Raw genomic sequence first — 17609 nt, 5'->3', positions numbered from 1 at the left:
TTTGTGAGAAGAATGATACTTATCTTTTCTGTTGTTGCTACATCTTATTTCTATGGACTCATAGACATCTGGTCTATTTTTTTTTTTTTAAATTTTTGACTTTTTGAAAATGTACTAATAGAGGAAGCAATTCGTTTTCCTCAGTTATTTAAAGTTTCTTGTTCTTGACAAGATGCAGATACCAACTCTAATTAAAGATTCCCTTAAACATTGATAATCCTGGTTAGATTTGGGCACATTTAAAAATAATAATTTTCAATGACTTATATACAGTCCATAGATTTACAACATTCTTCTAAATCAACAAATGCCTCCACAAACAAAATGATACTTATTCCTCCCTTTTATAGGTTATTTTTTTTACCTGTTAAGCCAAGTAGCAGCATCCACAGCTACTGTTAACTAAATATTCTGTCCTGGGCTTAGTATTCATAAGCCAGTATATTTCAACTTCTTACACTTGGAATCACCTCATGGGTATGGGCTTAAAAAAATTACTGACTGCTGAACATGTTTTGAGAAAACTGATCGAGGGTGAGGCTTGCACATTGACATTTTAAGACTCTTCCCAAGGATTTCTAATGTGTTGCATAGATTAAAAACAGTTACATTAAGCATCTGCCCTGCATTAGCTGTTGGTCTTCATAGCCATCATATGAGGCTGGTGTTAGTACCCTGATCTTACCAAAGGTAAGAGTTGAGTGATATGGGATAGTTCTGTCTGCCTCAATCATTCACCTGGCAAGTTGCACACAACTGTATCTGAGTGCAGGTTGGTATTGTCCAGTTTTTCTTCCTGTCAGAATTTAGTGAAGATTGTGTGCAGCAACTGTAACTGGGGCATCCAAATACTTGGCAATTGTCTAAGGTCAAGAATAATATTTTCCATCCTTTACAACGTCTGGAAGATAGATCTGCCATTTGTCCTATGGAGGGTTAGGTCAGTATCCTAGATGGGGTAGAAGGCAGCACTATTGTTTTATTTGAATGATCTTTGATATTTCTATTTGTGAAATTATAGAGTTTGAAATGCTTTGAGGATGCTTGCCATTAAGTAGTTAAGTTAAACTGGAAGTAACATGTGCCAAGTATCTTGATTATTTAATATGCATCTCAGGTCACTCACTTATCTATTTCTTTTCTTTCCTCTTCTCACATTCTAGCTTCTCCTCATTCTCTACAAGTAGTATTCATGACTTCTGCCCTTTGGTACAGAAACCAGTAGTTTTGTGAACAGATTATCCAATTTGAAGTTGTCTTTTTTTTTTTTTTTCCCCCTCCTCAAGAGAGGCAGAGAGAGAAAAAGTGAGAGACTGGTCTCATATGGCGACCAGGCTTGGACCTGGGTTATGCACAGGACTAAGCAGTCCACTATCCAGGTGAACTATTTTGCTGGTCTCCACCTTGAAATTTTGAAAGGAATATATAACAGGACTTTTAGATCTAGTTGCTACTAATAATGGACATGATCAAGACCTTAACCCTGCCTCCATGTGTGACTCTGTAATACCAGAATTTCATTTCCTGGTTTCCCCTTGTCGCGCTAGGTTGATCCATGATCGTGAGTTGAGCCTCTACGATGGCTCCAGGCTGCTGAGAGAAGACAGGTACTCACGCTTGAAAGAGGAGCTCCAGCTGTCTGATGAACAGCTGCAGAAGAGGTAATTTTGGGCATGCCGCTCTTACTGTTTCTGATTTAAAACAAATTATGCTTTGGTTTAGTTGCTGGGTTTCACCAGTGTGAACTGACCATTTCAGATGGAAAGAGACAGAGATGGGTGGAGAAGGGTGGGGAGGGCACCAAACCACCAGAGCTTCCTCCAGTGTGGTAGGGGCTGGGCTTGAGCTTGGGCTGCCTGTATGTTGAATAGGCCTCTTCCAACTCTTATGCCAAGTGTTCTTTTTTCTTTTATTTTTCAAAGGTTAAGATAGGATAGCTTTGAACATCATAATTGTGTGCTGGGCAAACTGATGACTGGTATTTCTTAAAACTTGAGGTTATGCTCCTGAGTGGTCTTGCAATGGGTAGTGTGCACACATTACCGTGCTAAAGGATTTGGGCTCACCTGAGGGTGGGAAGCTTCATGAATGGTGAAGCAGGGATGCAGGTATCTCTCTCCCACCCCTTCTCAATTTCTCTGTCTCTGTCAGAAAGAAAAAAGTGAAAAAAAATGGCTGCTAGGAGTGTTGAATTTGTCATGCAGTCACCCAGTGATAACCCTGGTGATAATAACAACAAAGAAAAAACAACCAAACAAAACCTTGAAATTGATTGCTATGCAAGATGTGTTCTACACTCAGAGTTTTCACATATGTGTTTAGTTTTAGAGGAAAAATGTTTTTTTAGATAGAGATAGGCAGAGAGAGTGAAAGAGACCAAAGCACCAAAGCTTCCTCCAATGCAGTGGGGACCAGACTTGGACCTGGGTGGGACACATGGCAAAGTAGTGCATTAATGCACAAAATATATTTCACTGGATCTTTAGAGAGACTTTTTTTTTTAAATAATGCGATACCAGAAATGGAATCCAGGTTCTCACACATGTGTTTTGCAACTAAGCCACCTCTCCAGCTCAATTTTTGCTTTGTTTTATTTTTCAGAGTTAGAAAGTGTTTGTGTGTGCGTATGCGTGTGCGTATGTGTGTGTTTGTGTGTGTGTGTGTGTGTGCGCGCGCACACATATGTACAAGGTATAACGTCAATCCTCTATGGAGCTCTCTTTGTAGCTCTCCCATGGTGCAGGGGATAGAACCTAGAGCCCTACACTTAAAATCCAGTGGCTGGCCTACCTCCCTGGCCCAGGAATATATTTTTAAAAAGGTGATCTGTTTTTAATTGTTTATTTTTGACCTGTATTTTGATATTTTTTTGTTTATTTATGTATTTTTAGAATCTTTATTTATTATTGGATAGAGACAGAGAAGTTGAGAGGGCAGGGAGGTAGAGATAGTTAAAGAGACAGACAGATCTCTGCAGCCCTGCTTCACTACACATGAAACTTTCGCCCTGCAGTTGGGGACTGGTGGCTTGAACCCAGGTCCTTGCACACTGTAATGTGTACACTTAACCAGGTGAACAATACCTGGATCCTGAAGGAATCCCTCCAGAAAAACAAAGCCTCACAATTAATTGGGTCCCTATCCTCGGGAGAAATCAGTTACTACTTCCTGTGGCATATTTAAATCATTCTTCCAAAGGTCTAACAATTCAATGCACTCTGAGACTTGACTGGATCCCAAAGTAGTACATCAAATGAAAACAACTATGAAAGACACCCAGAACAATTTGGACACTTCAAATCTGGACTTTATGCATTATGTGATACTGTACTAACCTTTTCTTAGGTATCCTAATGGTATTGTGGTTAAGGAGGAGAATAATTCTTTTCTTAGGAGATGCATACAGAGGACAAAGTCAAAAGATATGGATAGGGGAGTCGGGCTGTAGCGCAGCAGGTTAAGCGCAGGTGGCGCAAAGCACAAGGACCGGCATAAGGATCCCGGTTCAAACCCCGGCTCCCCACCTGCAGGGGAGTCGCTTCACAGGTGGTGAAGCAGGTCTGCAGGTGTCTATCTTTCTCTCCTCCTCTCTATCTTCCCCTCCTCTCTCCATTTCTCTCTGTCCTACCCAACAACAACAACAACAATAATAACTACAACAATAAAACAACAAGGGCAACAAAAGGGAATAAATAAATAAATAAAATAAATATTAAAAAAAAAAGAAAAAAAAGATATGGATAGTTTGCTCCCAATGTTCTAGGGCACAAAAGACATGGCTGTGTGTACACACACACAGGTGCATTCACACACACACACACACACACACACACACACACACACACTGCAATTGAAAAGCAAGAATACAAAGCGCTAACTTCTTGACAGCTCATGACATCCTGCTGCAGAACACAGTTGAGTGTTCATATGTCATTAATTTTTCTTTCAGTTTGCAATTTTTCAAAATGAAAAGTTTGGAGGAAAGCATGTATTTCCACCACATCATATAATGACTTTCATAGCAGGTTTGGCAAATAAAAGGTGTTTTTCTTTCTTTTGAGATTTTGATACAGAGAGTATCACTATTTGATTTGTCATAATTTGATTGAAACTTACCCATTTCCAAAAGGGTTTGCCACTACATCTAAGACATTAAAATCGTACAAATGACAATTAAGTGTACTTCTTATTATGCTTAGGTTTTTATGAACTCTAATTTATTTTGCCACAACACTTCTCAGGTCTTACTTACCACAGTAGTACTGTGGTTGAACTTAGAACCTTGGAGCCTCAGGCATATAAATCGTTTTGCGTAACCACTATGCTATCACCTCAACTATATGCTTATGTTGTAAGAAGAGTTTTATTTGAAAAAATTCTTTGGCATGTTTCCATAATGAGGAAATAAGTGGTCAGTATTAAATTACTATTTCTGCATAAGTTATTAACTACCACTCAATTACACAGTTGTGTATACATTCCTTAGGAATGCATTCCTCTAGCCCCTATAAATGATTTGATTGTTTAGGATGGCACATTATAAATTTCTTCTGTAAGATAGTTTATCTGTCCAACATGTCTGCTTTGCTATGGAACCCGATCTCCACTGTACTGGAGGAAGTTTTGATGCTGTGGTGTCTTCCCTCCCTCATTCTACCTGAAAAAAAATGTTGGCCCAGAGCATTAAAGTCTCAGTGACAGTATTTTCTGTTGATAACATTCAGTTTTCATATTTGATTTCCATGAGAATTACCCATTAGGAAGCAGTTTATATCCTCAGGTTGCTGATCAGAGCCTTCAGGTGAGTGACTCTCAGCCAGCCTGCCTGTCTCTTAGGATGTCAGGAGTCTAGAATTTTAAACAAAGGTCTAGGAAGACACATCTCTCTGTGAAAATCCCCCAAATCACAAGTAGTTTTAGATGTGAACACTTTCATGGAAAAAGTTCAGGGTTTGGCATGAAGTGGTTAGTAAAGTTTTTGCTATGTCCTCTCTACATCACTATTGATTTGCTTTGCTTCATGACTAGGAACCAGGCTCAGGTCAGTCTCCAGATGTGACCTGGAGTCGGTGGAGACAGTTCAGAGCATAGCTTGTTTTCCTCCATGTATTTCCTTGTTTCTGCTGTCATCATACCCGGAACACAGACTCAGCAAATATTTTTGAATAAGTGATTAAGTCATAACCGAGGATAATTTCTGGGAAACACAATATAAGCGAAATCCTGTATTGTTGTTTTATAACTAACTTGTGTTTATTTTATTTTTATATAAATTTATATTTTTTTACCAGAACATTGCTCAACTCTGGCTGATTGATGGTGGTACTGAGGTGGTACCATTATGCTAACACCCCAACCAGGATAATCCTCTTAATCCAGATTTAGATGACCTTTTGAGCCTGTAATGTTTCCTTTTAAGAACTGACTAAATTATAAATACTTTCACTTTTAGTAACAAGTCTGATAATATGGGGTGTTGGCAGTTAATAGCCACCAACCCTGTCAAGTGGGTAGCATGAAGCCTTGTTTCTAAATAGTTAAATTTGACTCCTTTGCCAGACTTCATGCATCCTAGTTCTTCAGCAGGTCTATACTTTGAGCCTTCCCAGAGTGCTTTGTGGGCTTTTATATTCTTTGCAGGTAAATACAGGGCTAATATTCCCTTAAAAATGGCTTAAAAAATGTTATCCTTTCCTTCTCGTTGGACATCATCCAGAAATACTGTGGTTATGATGGTTAGAAATAGCATTTCAGACACCATGCCTGCATTTCTCACCGGAAATAAGAATCAAAATAGAACCCCTTCCTTTGGTGAGGAAAACTTCATTAGGAAAAGGGGAAATGCAAACTCTATAGGCTGCTAAATAGGCCCTTTCCTGCTTCTTCAGAGCAATATGAGTGGGACTAGGGTCTCTGTCACTTAGACATTATTTTGCCAAGACAGGGCTTCTAGTTATCTTTGATGAGTCATAATGATTCCTATGGCCTACTCACTGCTACAGTTACATAGAATCTAATGTTTGCATCTTCTTGGATATTTTTCTTTTATTGATTATGATATGAAATCAGTTTGTCAGATGTTTTTATTGATAGGTGGTAAACTCCTTGAATTCTAGACAGAATCACCGATCAGTTAGTAACCCTGGGCCATTTTAGTCTCATGTCTGCACACAGAATTAATTTGCTAATTTAGTGATTTTCTTTCTTTTTTATTGGAGGGATTAATGGTTTATAGCAAATACAGTTTTTGATACATATGTCAAATTTTCTCCAAGACACTCTCACCGCAATCCTAGTATGTATTCGTCAGTATGCACCAGGACCTGACAACTCCCCCCCATTTCCAGAGCCCTTTACTTTGGTGCAACACACCAAACCCAACCCAAGTTCTATTTTGTGTTTCCCCCTTTTGTTCTTATTTATCAGCTTATATCTATAAGTGACATCATTCCATACATTCTGATGAGATCAGGCATGTTCAGGGTGGTATGGCCATAGACTGAACATTCCTAGACTCCTCCCACCCCAAAACTTCAGCATGTCTTTGGCCATACACATTTTTTCTTAAAGGAATTAAAGGTAGACATAGGCTTTTACATCCTTTGAGTCTTTGTTTCTGAGTTTCAAAGCAAAGATTGTTAAACAAATTTGGACTTTGAAAAATAATCCTAAACATCTTGATGGTCAACACACAGTTTTAAGATCTGCACTTGTAAAGATCCATATTATATATTATTATTTGTCTCCCTGATGAATTCAAGATCAGATTTAGCTTTTCTTTTTTCAGGCAGTGACCATTATTTCTAGTTCTTAACCACTTAACCTTTGTCTTTTCAGAACCATTGGTCTTCAGTAAGTTTCTTGCTGTGGTAATTAAGAACCACAATGCATTTATTCACGTAGGTCTCATCCCAGTTATTGTACTAGTCTCTGTGTGGTACAGAGATGAGTAAGGAATGTTTCTATGGTCTAGTGAAATAGATAACCAGGTACAATGTAGACTTCTCCACTCATGCAGCTGTTGTCTGAGCCTTGATAACACATAGAGAGTGCTGTGACATTGGGGCAATTTTGAGTACTGTGGTAGCTGTCCCTCTCTGCTTCTCTGAATAAAAAGTCAGCTGGGAGAGATGAAAAAATCATGCATATGTGAAGCCCAGGCACGAGGAAGGATTAAAAGAATAAATGTTTCTATATAGTTGGTGACATTGTATAGATGAAGAAATAAGGACTATGTATAGAGTGACATAGCCTCCGCCTCCTCAACTGGGATGTTAGTAAGGCCAATTTCAACATCTTCCATTTTACGACAAATGTTTCTTTTTTATGTATTTATTTGGCTAGAAGTAGAGAGAAGTTGACAAATGTCTTTTTTTATGTATTTATTTGGATAGAAGTAGAGAGAAGTTGACAAGGGAACAGGGAGATAGAAAAATAGACAGATGCCAGCAGTACTGAACTAATTGGGGACTGGGGACCAGGGACTTGAACCAAGGTCTTTGAGCACTGTAGCATATGCACTCAACTAGGTGTGCCACAACCTGGCCTTTATGACTAATGTCTTTACAGCCTGTTTTTATATCCTTATTGTTGGGTTCTTAATCCACAATAGATCCTTAACTACAATAAATCCTCAAATTTCCTTCAAAAGATTAGTCTTTAACATTTTAAATAGTTTTTATAGATTACATATTAGTTTATTCTATTTTAGAAATAGAAATTGGGAGGAAAGGGAGAGATTGAAAGAGAGTTAGGTATAGCACTGCTTCAGAGCTCATGAAGCTTTCCACTTGCAAGTGAAGACTGGGAGATTAAACTATGTCTTTGTGCACGATAACGTGCACACTTAACCTGGTGCACTAGGGTTTTTGCGTTTGTTTTGTTTTTAATTGCCACCAGGGTTGTTATCACTGGGGGTTGGCGTTTGGAGACTTTACAATGAATTTACTACTCCCAGTGGCCATTTTTTCCTTTAAAAATTTATTAGGGGGATTAATAATTTATACTAAATACAGTTATTGGTACATATATAACATCTCCCAGCTCTGTGTCTTTTCCTCCCTTTTGTTTTTCATTAAGAATATAGTTTCTCACCATTCCCATCATGAGATGTCTGTGCCCCCATTTCCACTCCCTTAGATAATCGCTATAGTTCTTCTATGGTGTTAGATATAGGTTGACTTTTTTTTTTCTTTCACATTTCTATGTTCAGTTCTTTATCTTCCATGTCTGAGTGAAACATGAGATTGTACAGTCTCTACATGAGATTGTACAGTTCACCTAACATCATTTCTTTTTTTTAAAAGTTTTTAAATTATTATTATTATTATTTATTTAATAAAGGATTAATTAACAAAACCATAAGGTAGGAGGGGTACAACTCCACACAATTCCCACCACCCAATCTCCATAACCCACCCCCACCCCTGATAGCTTTACCATTCTCTATCCCTCTGGGAGCATGGACGCAGGGTCATTGAGGGTTGCAGAAGGTAGAAGGTCTGGCTTCTGTAATTGCTTCCCTGCTGAACATGGGCATTGACTGGTCGGTCCATACTCCCAGTCTGCCTCTCTCTTTCCCTAGTAGGTTGTGTCTCTGGGGAAGCTGAGCTCCAGGACACATTGGTGGGGTCTTCAATCCAGGGAAGCCTGGCCAGCATCCTGGTGGCATCTGGAACCTGGTGATTGAAAAGAGAGTTAACATACGAAGCCAAACAAATTGTTGAGCAATCATGGACCCAAAGCTTGGAATTGTGGAGAGGAAGTGTTAGGGGGTACTCACTGCAAACTCTAGTGTACTTCTGCTTTCAGGTATATATTTTGTAGTAGTTTATGGATACGTGTGAACATAAGCTCTCTCTCACAGAAACTGGTGTATATCTAGGTTTTGGGACTTTGTCAGAAAGTGAACCACCTGAGATGACATTAGAGTGTACTATAAAAGGAAAGGTCTCACCCGAGTAATGAAGCTGAAGGGTTGTCATTCCACTCGTGAAGTCTCTGGACACAGTCTGAAGTGAAGCATGTTGAGGTGGCAATTGTTGCGTTGGTTAGGTTGTGATTGGCGGATGCAATATTATTTGGTATGGATTGGGAGAGGCATATGGGAAAGTGGGCCCTATCCAAGGGTTCCAGGACTGGGGGAATTAGGGGCTCTATAGTGGAGATGTGAGGTTCCTGCTGTCTTAGGGTTCAAAAAGACAATCGATAGTTAATGTTATCATCACATTATTTGGTAATTGGGTTAACTTTGAAAAGTCCGTCTGTTAGGGTTTGCTGTACAGTATCCAGTATCTTGTATATAGCTGTGCTAGTGTTTGCTTCTAATCTACTTGGTCTAGGATTTTGAGAGAGTCCGCATATCAAATACACAGCCTATATATTAAAAAGATTCAGTTTGTGTTTTGAAAAACTTTGAGACATACAATTGATTTTCCCCCTCTCATATTAATCAACTACTGATTTATATGTCTACATTTTGCTAGGAGTGTACATAAACACCATTCCCACCACCAAAAGACTGTGACCCATCCCTCCCACCCACTCTCACCCCCCACTGGCCCAGGAAGCTGCATGTCTACCCCGCACCACAGGGTTTTTACTTTGGTGCCCTACTTACAATTTGATCAGGTCCTGCTTTTAGTTTCCCTTTCAGATCTTCTTACTCAACTTCTGTTGATGAGTGGGATCATCCCATACTCATCTTTATCTTCCTGACTTAGTTCACTTAACATTATTCCTTCTAGCTCTGTCCAAGATGGGTCAGAGAAGGTGGGTTTATTGTTCTTGATAGCTGCATAGTATTCCATTGTGTATATATACCACAGCTTTCTCAGTCACTCATCTGTTGTTGGGCACCTGGGTTGCTTCCAGGTTTTAGCTATTATGAATTGTGCTGCTATGAACATAGGAGTACATATCTCTTTTTGGTTGGGTGTTATGGAGTCCTTGGGGTATAACCCCAGGAGAGGAATTACTGGATAATATGGACGGTCCATGTCTAGCCTTCTGAGAGTTTTCCAGACTGCTCTCCACAGAGGCTGGACCAATTTACATTCCCAGCAGCAATGCAAAAGGGTTCCTCTGTCTCCACATCCTCTCCAGCATTTGTTGCTGCTGTCCTTTCTGATGTATGCCATTCTTACAGGAGTGAGGTGGTAGCTTAGTGTTGTCTTAATTTGCATTTCTCTGACAATCAGTGACCTAGAGAAGTTTTTCATATGTTTGTTAACCTTTTGGATCTCCTCTGTAGTGAATGTTTTGTTCATATCCTCTGCCCATTTTTGGATGGGGTCATTTGCTTTTTTGGTGCTAAGTTTGCTGAGCTCTTTATATATTTTGGTGATTAGTTTCTTGTCTGATGTATGGCATGTGAAGATCTTCTCCCATTCTCTGAGTGGTCTCTCTGTTTGTTTAATAGTTTCTTTGGATGTGCAGAAGCTTTTCAATTTGATGTAGTCCCATTGGTTTGTTTCTGCTTTAGTCTTTCTTGCAATTGGGTTTGATTCATCAAAGATGTCCTTGAGGTGTAGGTGGGAAAGTGTTTTACCAATGTTTTCCTCTAAGTATTTGATTGTTTCTGGTCTGACATCTAGGTCTTTGATCCATTTGGAGTTGATTTTTGTTTCTGGTGAGATAAAGTGGTTCCATTTCATTCTTCTGCATGTTACAACCCAGTTTTCCCAGCACCATTTATTGAAGAGATCCTCCTTTTTCCATTTAATCCTTTGGGCCCCTTTATCAAAGATTAGATGCCCATAGGTGTTGGGATTTATTTCTGGGCTTTCAATTCTGTTCCACTGGTCTGTGTGCCTATTTTTGTTCCAGTACCATGCTGTTTTGATGATGATGGCTTTATAATATAGTTTAAGGTCTGGGAGTGTGATGCCTCCATTTCTGTTTCTTTTCCTCAAGATGGTTTTGACAATTCTAGGTGTTTTCAGGTTCCAGATAAATGATTGTAGTGTTTGTTCTATTCTCTTAAAGAAGCTTGGTGGAACTTTGATGGGTATTGAATTAAATTTGTATATGGCTCTGGGGAGAATATTCATTTTGATGATATTTATTCTTCCAATCCATGAGCATGGGATATCTTTCCATTTCTTGGTATCAGTTTCTATTTCCTTGAGTAGCGACTCATAGTTTATAGCATACAAGTCTTTCACTTCTTTGGTCAACTTTATTCCTAGGTATTTGATTGATTTTGCTGAAACAGTAAATGGGAGTGATTTCTGGATGTCTTCTTCTTCAGATTTAGTGTTTGCAAAAAGAAATGCCACTGATTTTTGTACATTGATTTTGTAGCCTGATACCTTGCTATATTGCCTAATAACTTCCAGTAATTTTCTGCTGGATTCTTTAGGTCTTTCTATGTATACTATCATATCATCTGCAAATAGTGAGAGCTTGACTTCTTCCCTTCCAATCTGTATTACTTTGATTTTTTTCTCTTGCCTGATTGCTATGGCAAGAACTTCCAATACTATGTTGAAGAGTATCGGTGATAGTGGGCAGCCCTGTCTAGTCCCTGATCTGAGGGGGAATGCTTTCAACTTCTGTCCACTGAGTATGATGTTGGCTGTAGGTTTGCTATATATAGACTCCACTATCTTGAGGAATTTCCCATCTATTCCCATTTTTTGTAGTGTTTTGAGCATGAATGGGTGTTGGATTTTGTCAAAGGCTTTCTCTGCATCTATTGAGGTAATCATGTGTTTTTTGGCTTTGCTTTTATTGATGTGGTGAATGACATTGATTGACTTACGGATGTTGAACCAGCCTTGCATTCCTGGGATGAATCCCACTTGGTCATGATGAACAATCTTTTTGATATGTTGCTGTATCCGGTTGGCCAAGATCTTGTTTAATATTTTGGCATCTATGTTCATCAGAGATATTGGTCTGTAGTTTTCCTTTTTTGTTCTGTACCTATCAGCTTTTGGTATCATGGTGTTGTTGGCTTCATAGAAGGTGGAAGGGAGTATTCCTGTTTCTTCAATCTTATGGAAAAGCTTAAGAAGTATGGGTACTGTTTCCTGAAAGTTTTGTAGAATTCGTTTGTGAAGCCATCTGGTCCAGGACTTCTGTTGTTGGGAAGATTCTTAATAACTGTTTCAATTTCATTGTCTGTGATTGGTGCATTTAGATTTTGTAGTTCTTCTTGGTTCAGTTTTCGAAGGGCATATGTTTCTAGGAATTGTTCCACTTCTTCCAGATTCTCTGGCTTGGTGGCATATAGTTCTTTATAGAAGTTTCGCAGGATTCTCTGGATTTCTGTGGTGTCAGTTGTGATATCTCCTGCATCGTTTACAATTCTATTCATTTGAGTCTTCTCTCTTTTTTGTTTGGTGAGTCTGGCTAGGGGTTTGTTAATTTTGTTTAATCTTTCAAAGAACCAACATTTGGCTTCATTGATCTTTTGTATGGTTTTTTTTTATTTTCAATGTTGTTTATTTCTGCTCTAACTTTAGTGATTTCTGTCCTTCGGGTTGCTTTAGGGTTCCTTTGTTCCTCTTCCTCTAAGTCCTTTAGGTGTGCAGTAAGGTCGTTCATTTGAGCTTCTTCTTGGTGTTTAATATATGATTGTATGGCTATAAGTTTCCCTCTCAGTACTGCTTTAGCTGTGTCCCAAATATTTTGATAGGTTGTGTCTTCATTTTCATTAGTTTCCAGGAACATTTGAATTTCCTGCTTGAGTGAGTCTCTGACCCAGTGGTTCTTAAGGAGCATGTTGTTTAGTTTCCAAATTCTGTGTCTTTTAATAACTTTGTGTTTGTTGTTAAATGTTAGTTTTACTCCACTGTGGTCTGAGAAGATACTTGGGATGATTTCAATGCTCTTGAATTTATTGATGCTGTCTTTGTGGCCTAACATGTGGTCTATCCTTGAGTATGTGTTATGTGGATTTGAAAAGAAGGTGTATTCCAGTTTTTTGGGGTGGAGGAGTCTGAAAATGTCCAAGAGGTCTAGTCTGTCAATCTCTTCATTCAATTCTCTTGTATCTTTATCGGTTCTCTGCTTTGTTGATCTGTCTAAGTGTGAGAGTGGGGTATTAAAGTCTCCCACTATTATTGTATTACTATTGATGTATTTTTGAAATTCTTTCAGTAGGTGCTTAATGTATTTAGGTGGTCCCTCATTGGGTGCATAGATGTTAATAATTGTTAAGTTTTCTTGGCTGATTGATCCTCTAATCATTATGTAATGTCCTTGACTATCTTTTATTACTTTATTTAATTTAAAATCTATCGTGTCTGAGATGAGAATGGCTGTTCCTGCCCTTTTTTGTGGTCCGTTAGCCTGTATGATAGTTTTCCATCCTTTCACTTTAAGTCTGTGTTTATCTTGTTGTGACAGATGGGATTCTTGCAAGCAGCATATGGTTGGGTTATGTTTTCTGATCCATCCCCCCACCCTGTGCCTTTTGATGGGTGAGTTTAAGCCATTGACATTTATTGATATTATGGATTTAATGTATTGTAGTGCCATTGTTCAAAAAAAATTTGTTTGCTCAATATATTGCAAGTATTATAGTGATGTTCTTGTTTATAAGAGGTCTTTCAGAACCTCTTTCAGGGCCGGCTTGGTGATGGTTGCCTCCTTTAACTGTTGTTTATCTAAGAAGGTTTTGATCCCTCCATCTAGTTTGAATGAAAGTCTAGCAGGATATATTATCCTTGGTTGAAACCCTTTTTCATTCATTTCCCTTCTGGCTTTTAGAGTTTGAGTGGAGAAGTCTGCAGATAATCTTATGCGTTTTCCCTTGTATGTGACTTTTTGTTTCTCTCTTGCAGCCTTTGGTATCCTTTCTTTATCCTTACTTCTTCTCATTGTGACTATGATGTGTCTCGGTGTCTTCAGGTCTGGGTTGATTCTGTTTGGTACTCTCTGGGCCTGTTGAATCTTGATGTCCTTTCTGTTATTCAGTTCTGGGAAGTTTTCTTCTATTATTTCCTCTAGAATGTTTGATTCCCTTTCTTCTCTTTCTTCCTCTGGTAGGCCAATTATACGAATGTTACTTCTTTTGAGATCATCCCCTATGTCTCTGTTGTTGTTTTCAGTGTCTCTCAATCTCTTTTTAAGCTCTTTAACCTCTTTCTTCGTTTTCTCTAACTCATCCTCTGACTAATTCTGTTTTCTGCTTCTGTTAGTCTGCTTTCCCTTGCCTCAGCTTCTTTCTTCATTACAGCTATTTCAGCTTTCAGTTCTCTAATTGCCTCAAGATAATCAGTATTTTCCTTAGGGGTCTCAACTGTTGTTTCCCTAATACTGCCATTCCTTTCCTTCAATGTTGTTTTCATTTCTGTGATTAATAAGTTTATTATTGCTTGCATACTTTTCTTATCTATGGTTACTTCTGGCTGATTTGTAGTTTCTTCTGGGCTCTTGTCTTCATTCATTGGAGTAGCAGTTTTTTTTGTTTTTGATCTACCCATTTTTTTGATATGTGTTTCCTTTTTTTTTTAATTATGCTCTGTTGTTCCTCAGTTGTTGTGTCTTGAGTACAAGCAACACTGTACTAAATACCTTTATGTCAATTGCACTCACCAACCTCAGGAATTACAGTAGCATCTGAAGCAAGTATTGAAGTAGTTTAATTGTTACCAGTTAGCCAAACAATTTCTCCAATCCCTGAAAAAATAGTAACCAAATCCCAGTGAAGAAAGATAAAAGAAAGAAAGGATAGCAAGAATAGACAGTTATGCAAATCTACTATCCACTGTATATTCTAGGGGTAACAAGAGGGGAAAGGGAAGTAGAGCAGAGATACACACATAGAGAGTCCACTCTGAGTCAGATTTCTTCCCCAAAATAATTCACAAATTCAGAAAGGCAAAGAAGAAGGAAGAAGTGTATGACAAGATTAAAAAAAAGAGAGAGAGAGAGAGAGAGATGAGAGAGAGAAAAGGGAAAATATAAGAAAAAGAGCTGTAATTAAAGAGCAGTGAATGGAAATTCCCAAATGTGTATCAGTGAATTCAGAAAAGCACACTGTGGTGTGGGGGATGGGGGCTGTGACTTTGGAAGCTGTAGGATTAAGGAAGAAGGGATGACAAGAATGAGAAAAAGACAAAAAGAGAGAGAGAGAGAGAGAGAAAAGAAAAAGATAAAAAAAGAACAGTCATAAAAGGGCAGTGAAAGGAAAGGGTTTTTTTTTTTTGTATTTATTTTTAATTATTAGCTATGTGGGGTGAGGTGGGGGGTTGGCTACTTAGAAAGAAAAAAGGCCAGAAGTTTCAGAAGGGTGTAGACTTAGAATTAATGATACTCCCTGGTGGGGCAGGAATTTGGTAAAGAAAAGGAGCTCCCCTTCCCTGCTAGGAGCTGGTCCCCAGGGATTGGTTATGGGGGGGGGGGGCGGGAAGGAGGTATGCTTGAAAATTAAAAGGAAGAAAAAAAATTTTTTTCCCCTTTTTCCCTACTCTAATTCTCATCCCAAATTAAGTTTATAGTCACCTCCTTGGTGTCACCGCTAGGACCCCTTATTAGCTGGCTTGCTAAAGGCAGAAAATCCTACGGTTTCCAGGAGATGTGGTCAGAGCTCAGCCACTAGCAACTTCTCAGTCTGCCATCTTCCAGGAACCCCCCCCCCCGAAGCTTTTTTAAAGGATTTCTCAAAAATGCAAACTAGCTCCAAGTCCTTTTGACCCAATGAGAGCTGTACTCAAGGATGTCCTCGGATCCACCCTCAGGGTCGCGGTGGTCGCCGGAGACTCCCAAGAGAAAGCCCCCGAGCTACAGTGCTCCTTCCCGGTCCTCTGCCAGCCAGCCAGCAGCGCTCTGCAACCGGCGGAGGAGCCGCCTTCCCGGGCTGAGGACAGTGCCCGGCGCACCCGCCTTGCCCGCCGCCGCCTGGGAAGTCTGGAGCAGCCCACCCGCTAGTCCGCGCCACCTCTATTCTAATTCTAACCCAAATTAAGTTATAGTCATCTCCTTGCTGTCACTGCTAAGACCCCTTATTGACTGGCCTACTAAAGGCAGAAAATCCTACCGTTTCCAGAAGATGTGATCAGAGCTCAAGCCACTAGCAGCTTCTCAGTCCGTCATCTTCCGGAATCCCCCCAACACCATTTCTTAAAGAGGCTTTCTTTTCCATATTGGGCAGTTTTGGCCCCTTCATCTTATATATTATGACTATATATTCTGTGGTTGTCCTTTACCTTCTTGCTTCACTAATAATAATAATAATAATAATAATAATAATAATCTTCTCCGATTCTATCCAATTTATCCCAAAAGACACATGTAATGTTTTTATTGTTGAATAATATGCCACTGAGTATATGTCCCATAACTTTTTTATCCAGTCATGTGTCGTAGGGCAGTTTGGTTGTTTCCAAATTTTGGCTACTGTGAATAATTCCACTGTGAACATGGAGGTGCATTTATCCCCTCAGATCAGTTTTATTGTATCTTTTGGTAAAATGCATAGGAGTGGACTTGCTGGATGGATCACAAGGTGTTTTCATTTTTATTTGCTTGGGGATTCCCCATACTGTTCTCCGTAATGGCTGCACCAGTTTGCATTCCCACCAGCAGTGTAGTAGAGTTCCTCTCTCTCTCCACGTCTTCTTCAATACTTATCTTCTCTTATTTTGTTGATGGAACCCATTCTCACAGATGTGAGGTGGAATCCCAATATGGTTTTAATTTGTATTTCTCTAATGATAAGTAAATTGGAGCATTTCCACATGTCTTTGGGCCGTGAGTATCACTTCTTTAGAGAACCATCTATTCATATCTTCTGTCCACTTTCTTAATTGCGTTGCTCTTTTTCTTTTTGTTGAGCTGTATGAATTTTTTATAGGTATTTAATATCAACCACTTGTCTGAAGTGCAGTGTGCAAATAGCTAGCTTTCATGCTTATCCTTATGGTATTTTCTTTTGATGTGTAGAAGATTTTCAGTTGATATAGTCCCATTTGCTCATTCTTGCTTTAGTTTCCCTTTCTATGGGTTTGAGTGCCCAAATCCATCTTTAATGTTAAAGTCTTGAACTATTTCATCGATATATTCTTCTATTTATTTTATAATTTCTGGTTAAATATCCAGATCTTTGATCCCTTTTGAGCTAATTTTGATGTATGGTGTTAAATGATGGTCTAGTTTCATTTTTCTACATGAGATTGTACAGTTCACCTAGCACCATTTCTTAAAGAGACTTTCTTTTCCACATTGGGCAGTTTTGGTCCCTTCATCTTATATATTGTCACTATACATATGTGGATTTAGTTCTGAGCTCTTTATTCTGTCCTGTTTGCCCACATGCTCATTTTTTTTTTGTTCCAATAACACATTGTTTTAACTACTATTGCTTTGTAGTATATGCTGGTGGGGAATTGTGATGCCTACATTTTTCGTCTTTTTCCTCAGGAGTGCTCCTGCTCTTTGTGGGTTTTTTTGTTTTTTTGTTTGTTTTTTATACTAACACTCCCCCCTTTCTTTTTATTTGATAGAACAGAAAGAAATTGAGAGAGAGAGAGGGAGAGAACAACAACAACAAAATAAACCTGAGAGGGCAAGGGGGAGATATAGGGAGAGAGAATGACAGACACCTGCAGCACTGCTTCATCGCTCATACAACTTTCCTCTAGCAGGTGAGGACCAGG

The 17609-nt window shown here is 39.0% G+C and overlaps 1 protein-coding gene across 4 annotated transcripts in view; it reads left to right on the top strand.

The window, feature by feature from the left end:
* Nucleotides 1-17609, top strand: part of VWA8 (von Willebrand factor A domain containing 8) — a 408658-nt gene that overhangs the window by 102058 nt on the left and 288991 nt on the right. For all 4 annotated transcript variants that reach the window (XM_060194755.1, XM_060194752.1, XM_060194753.1 and 1 more), the window contains exon 14: nt 1548-1661. In XM_060194755.1, coding sequence (XP_060050738.1) covers nt 1548-1661 — 114 coding nt within the window. The remainder of the gene's footprint in view (nt 1-1547; nt 1662-17609) is intronic.

The sequence above is a fragment of the Erinaceus europaeus genome, chromosome 7, assembly GCF_950295315.1.
Source record: "Erinaceus europaeus chromosome 7, mEriEur2.1, whole genome shotgun sequence".
Taxonomy (NCBI): domain Eukaryota; kingdom Metazoa; phylum Chordata; class Mammalia; order Eulipotyphla; family Erinaceidae; genus Erinaceus; species Erinaceus europaeus.
The sequence above is the reverse complement of the archived record's forward strand: the minus strand, read 5'-3'. Positions and strand labels throughout refer to the sequence as shown.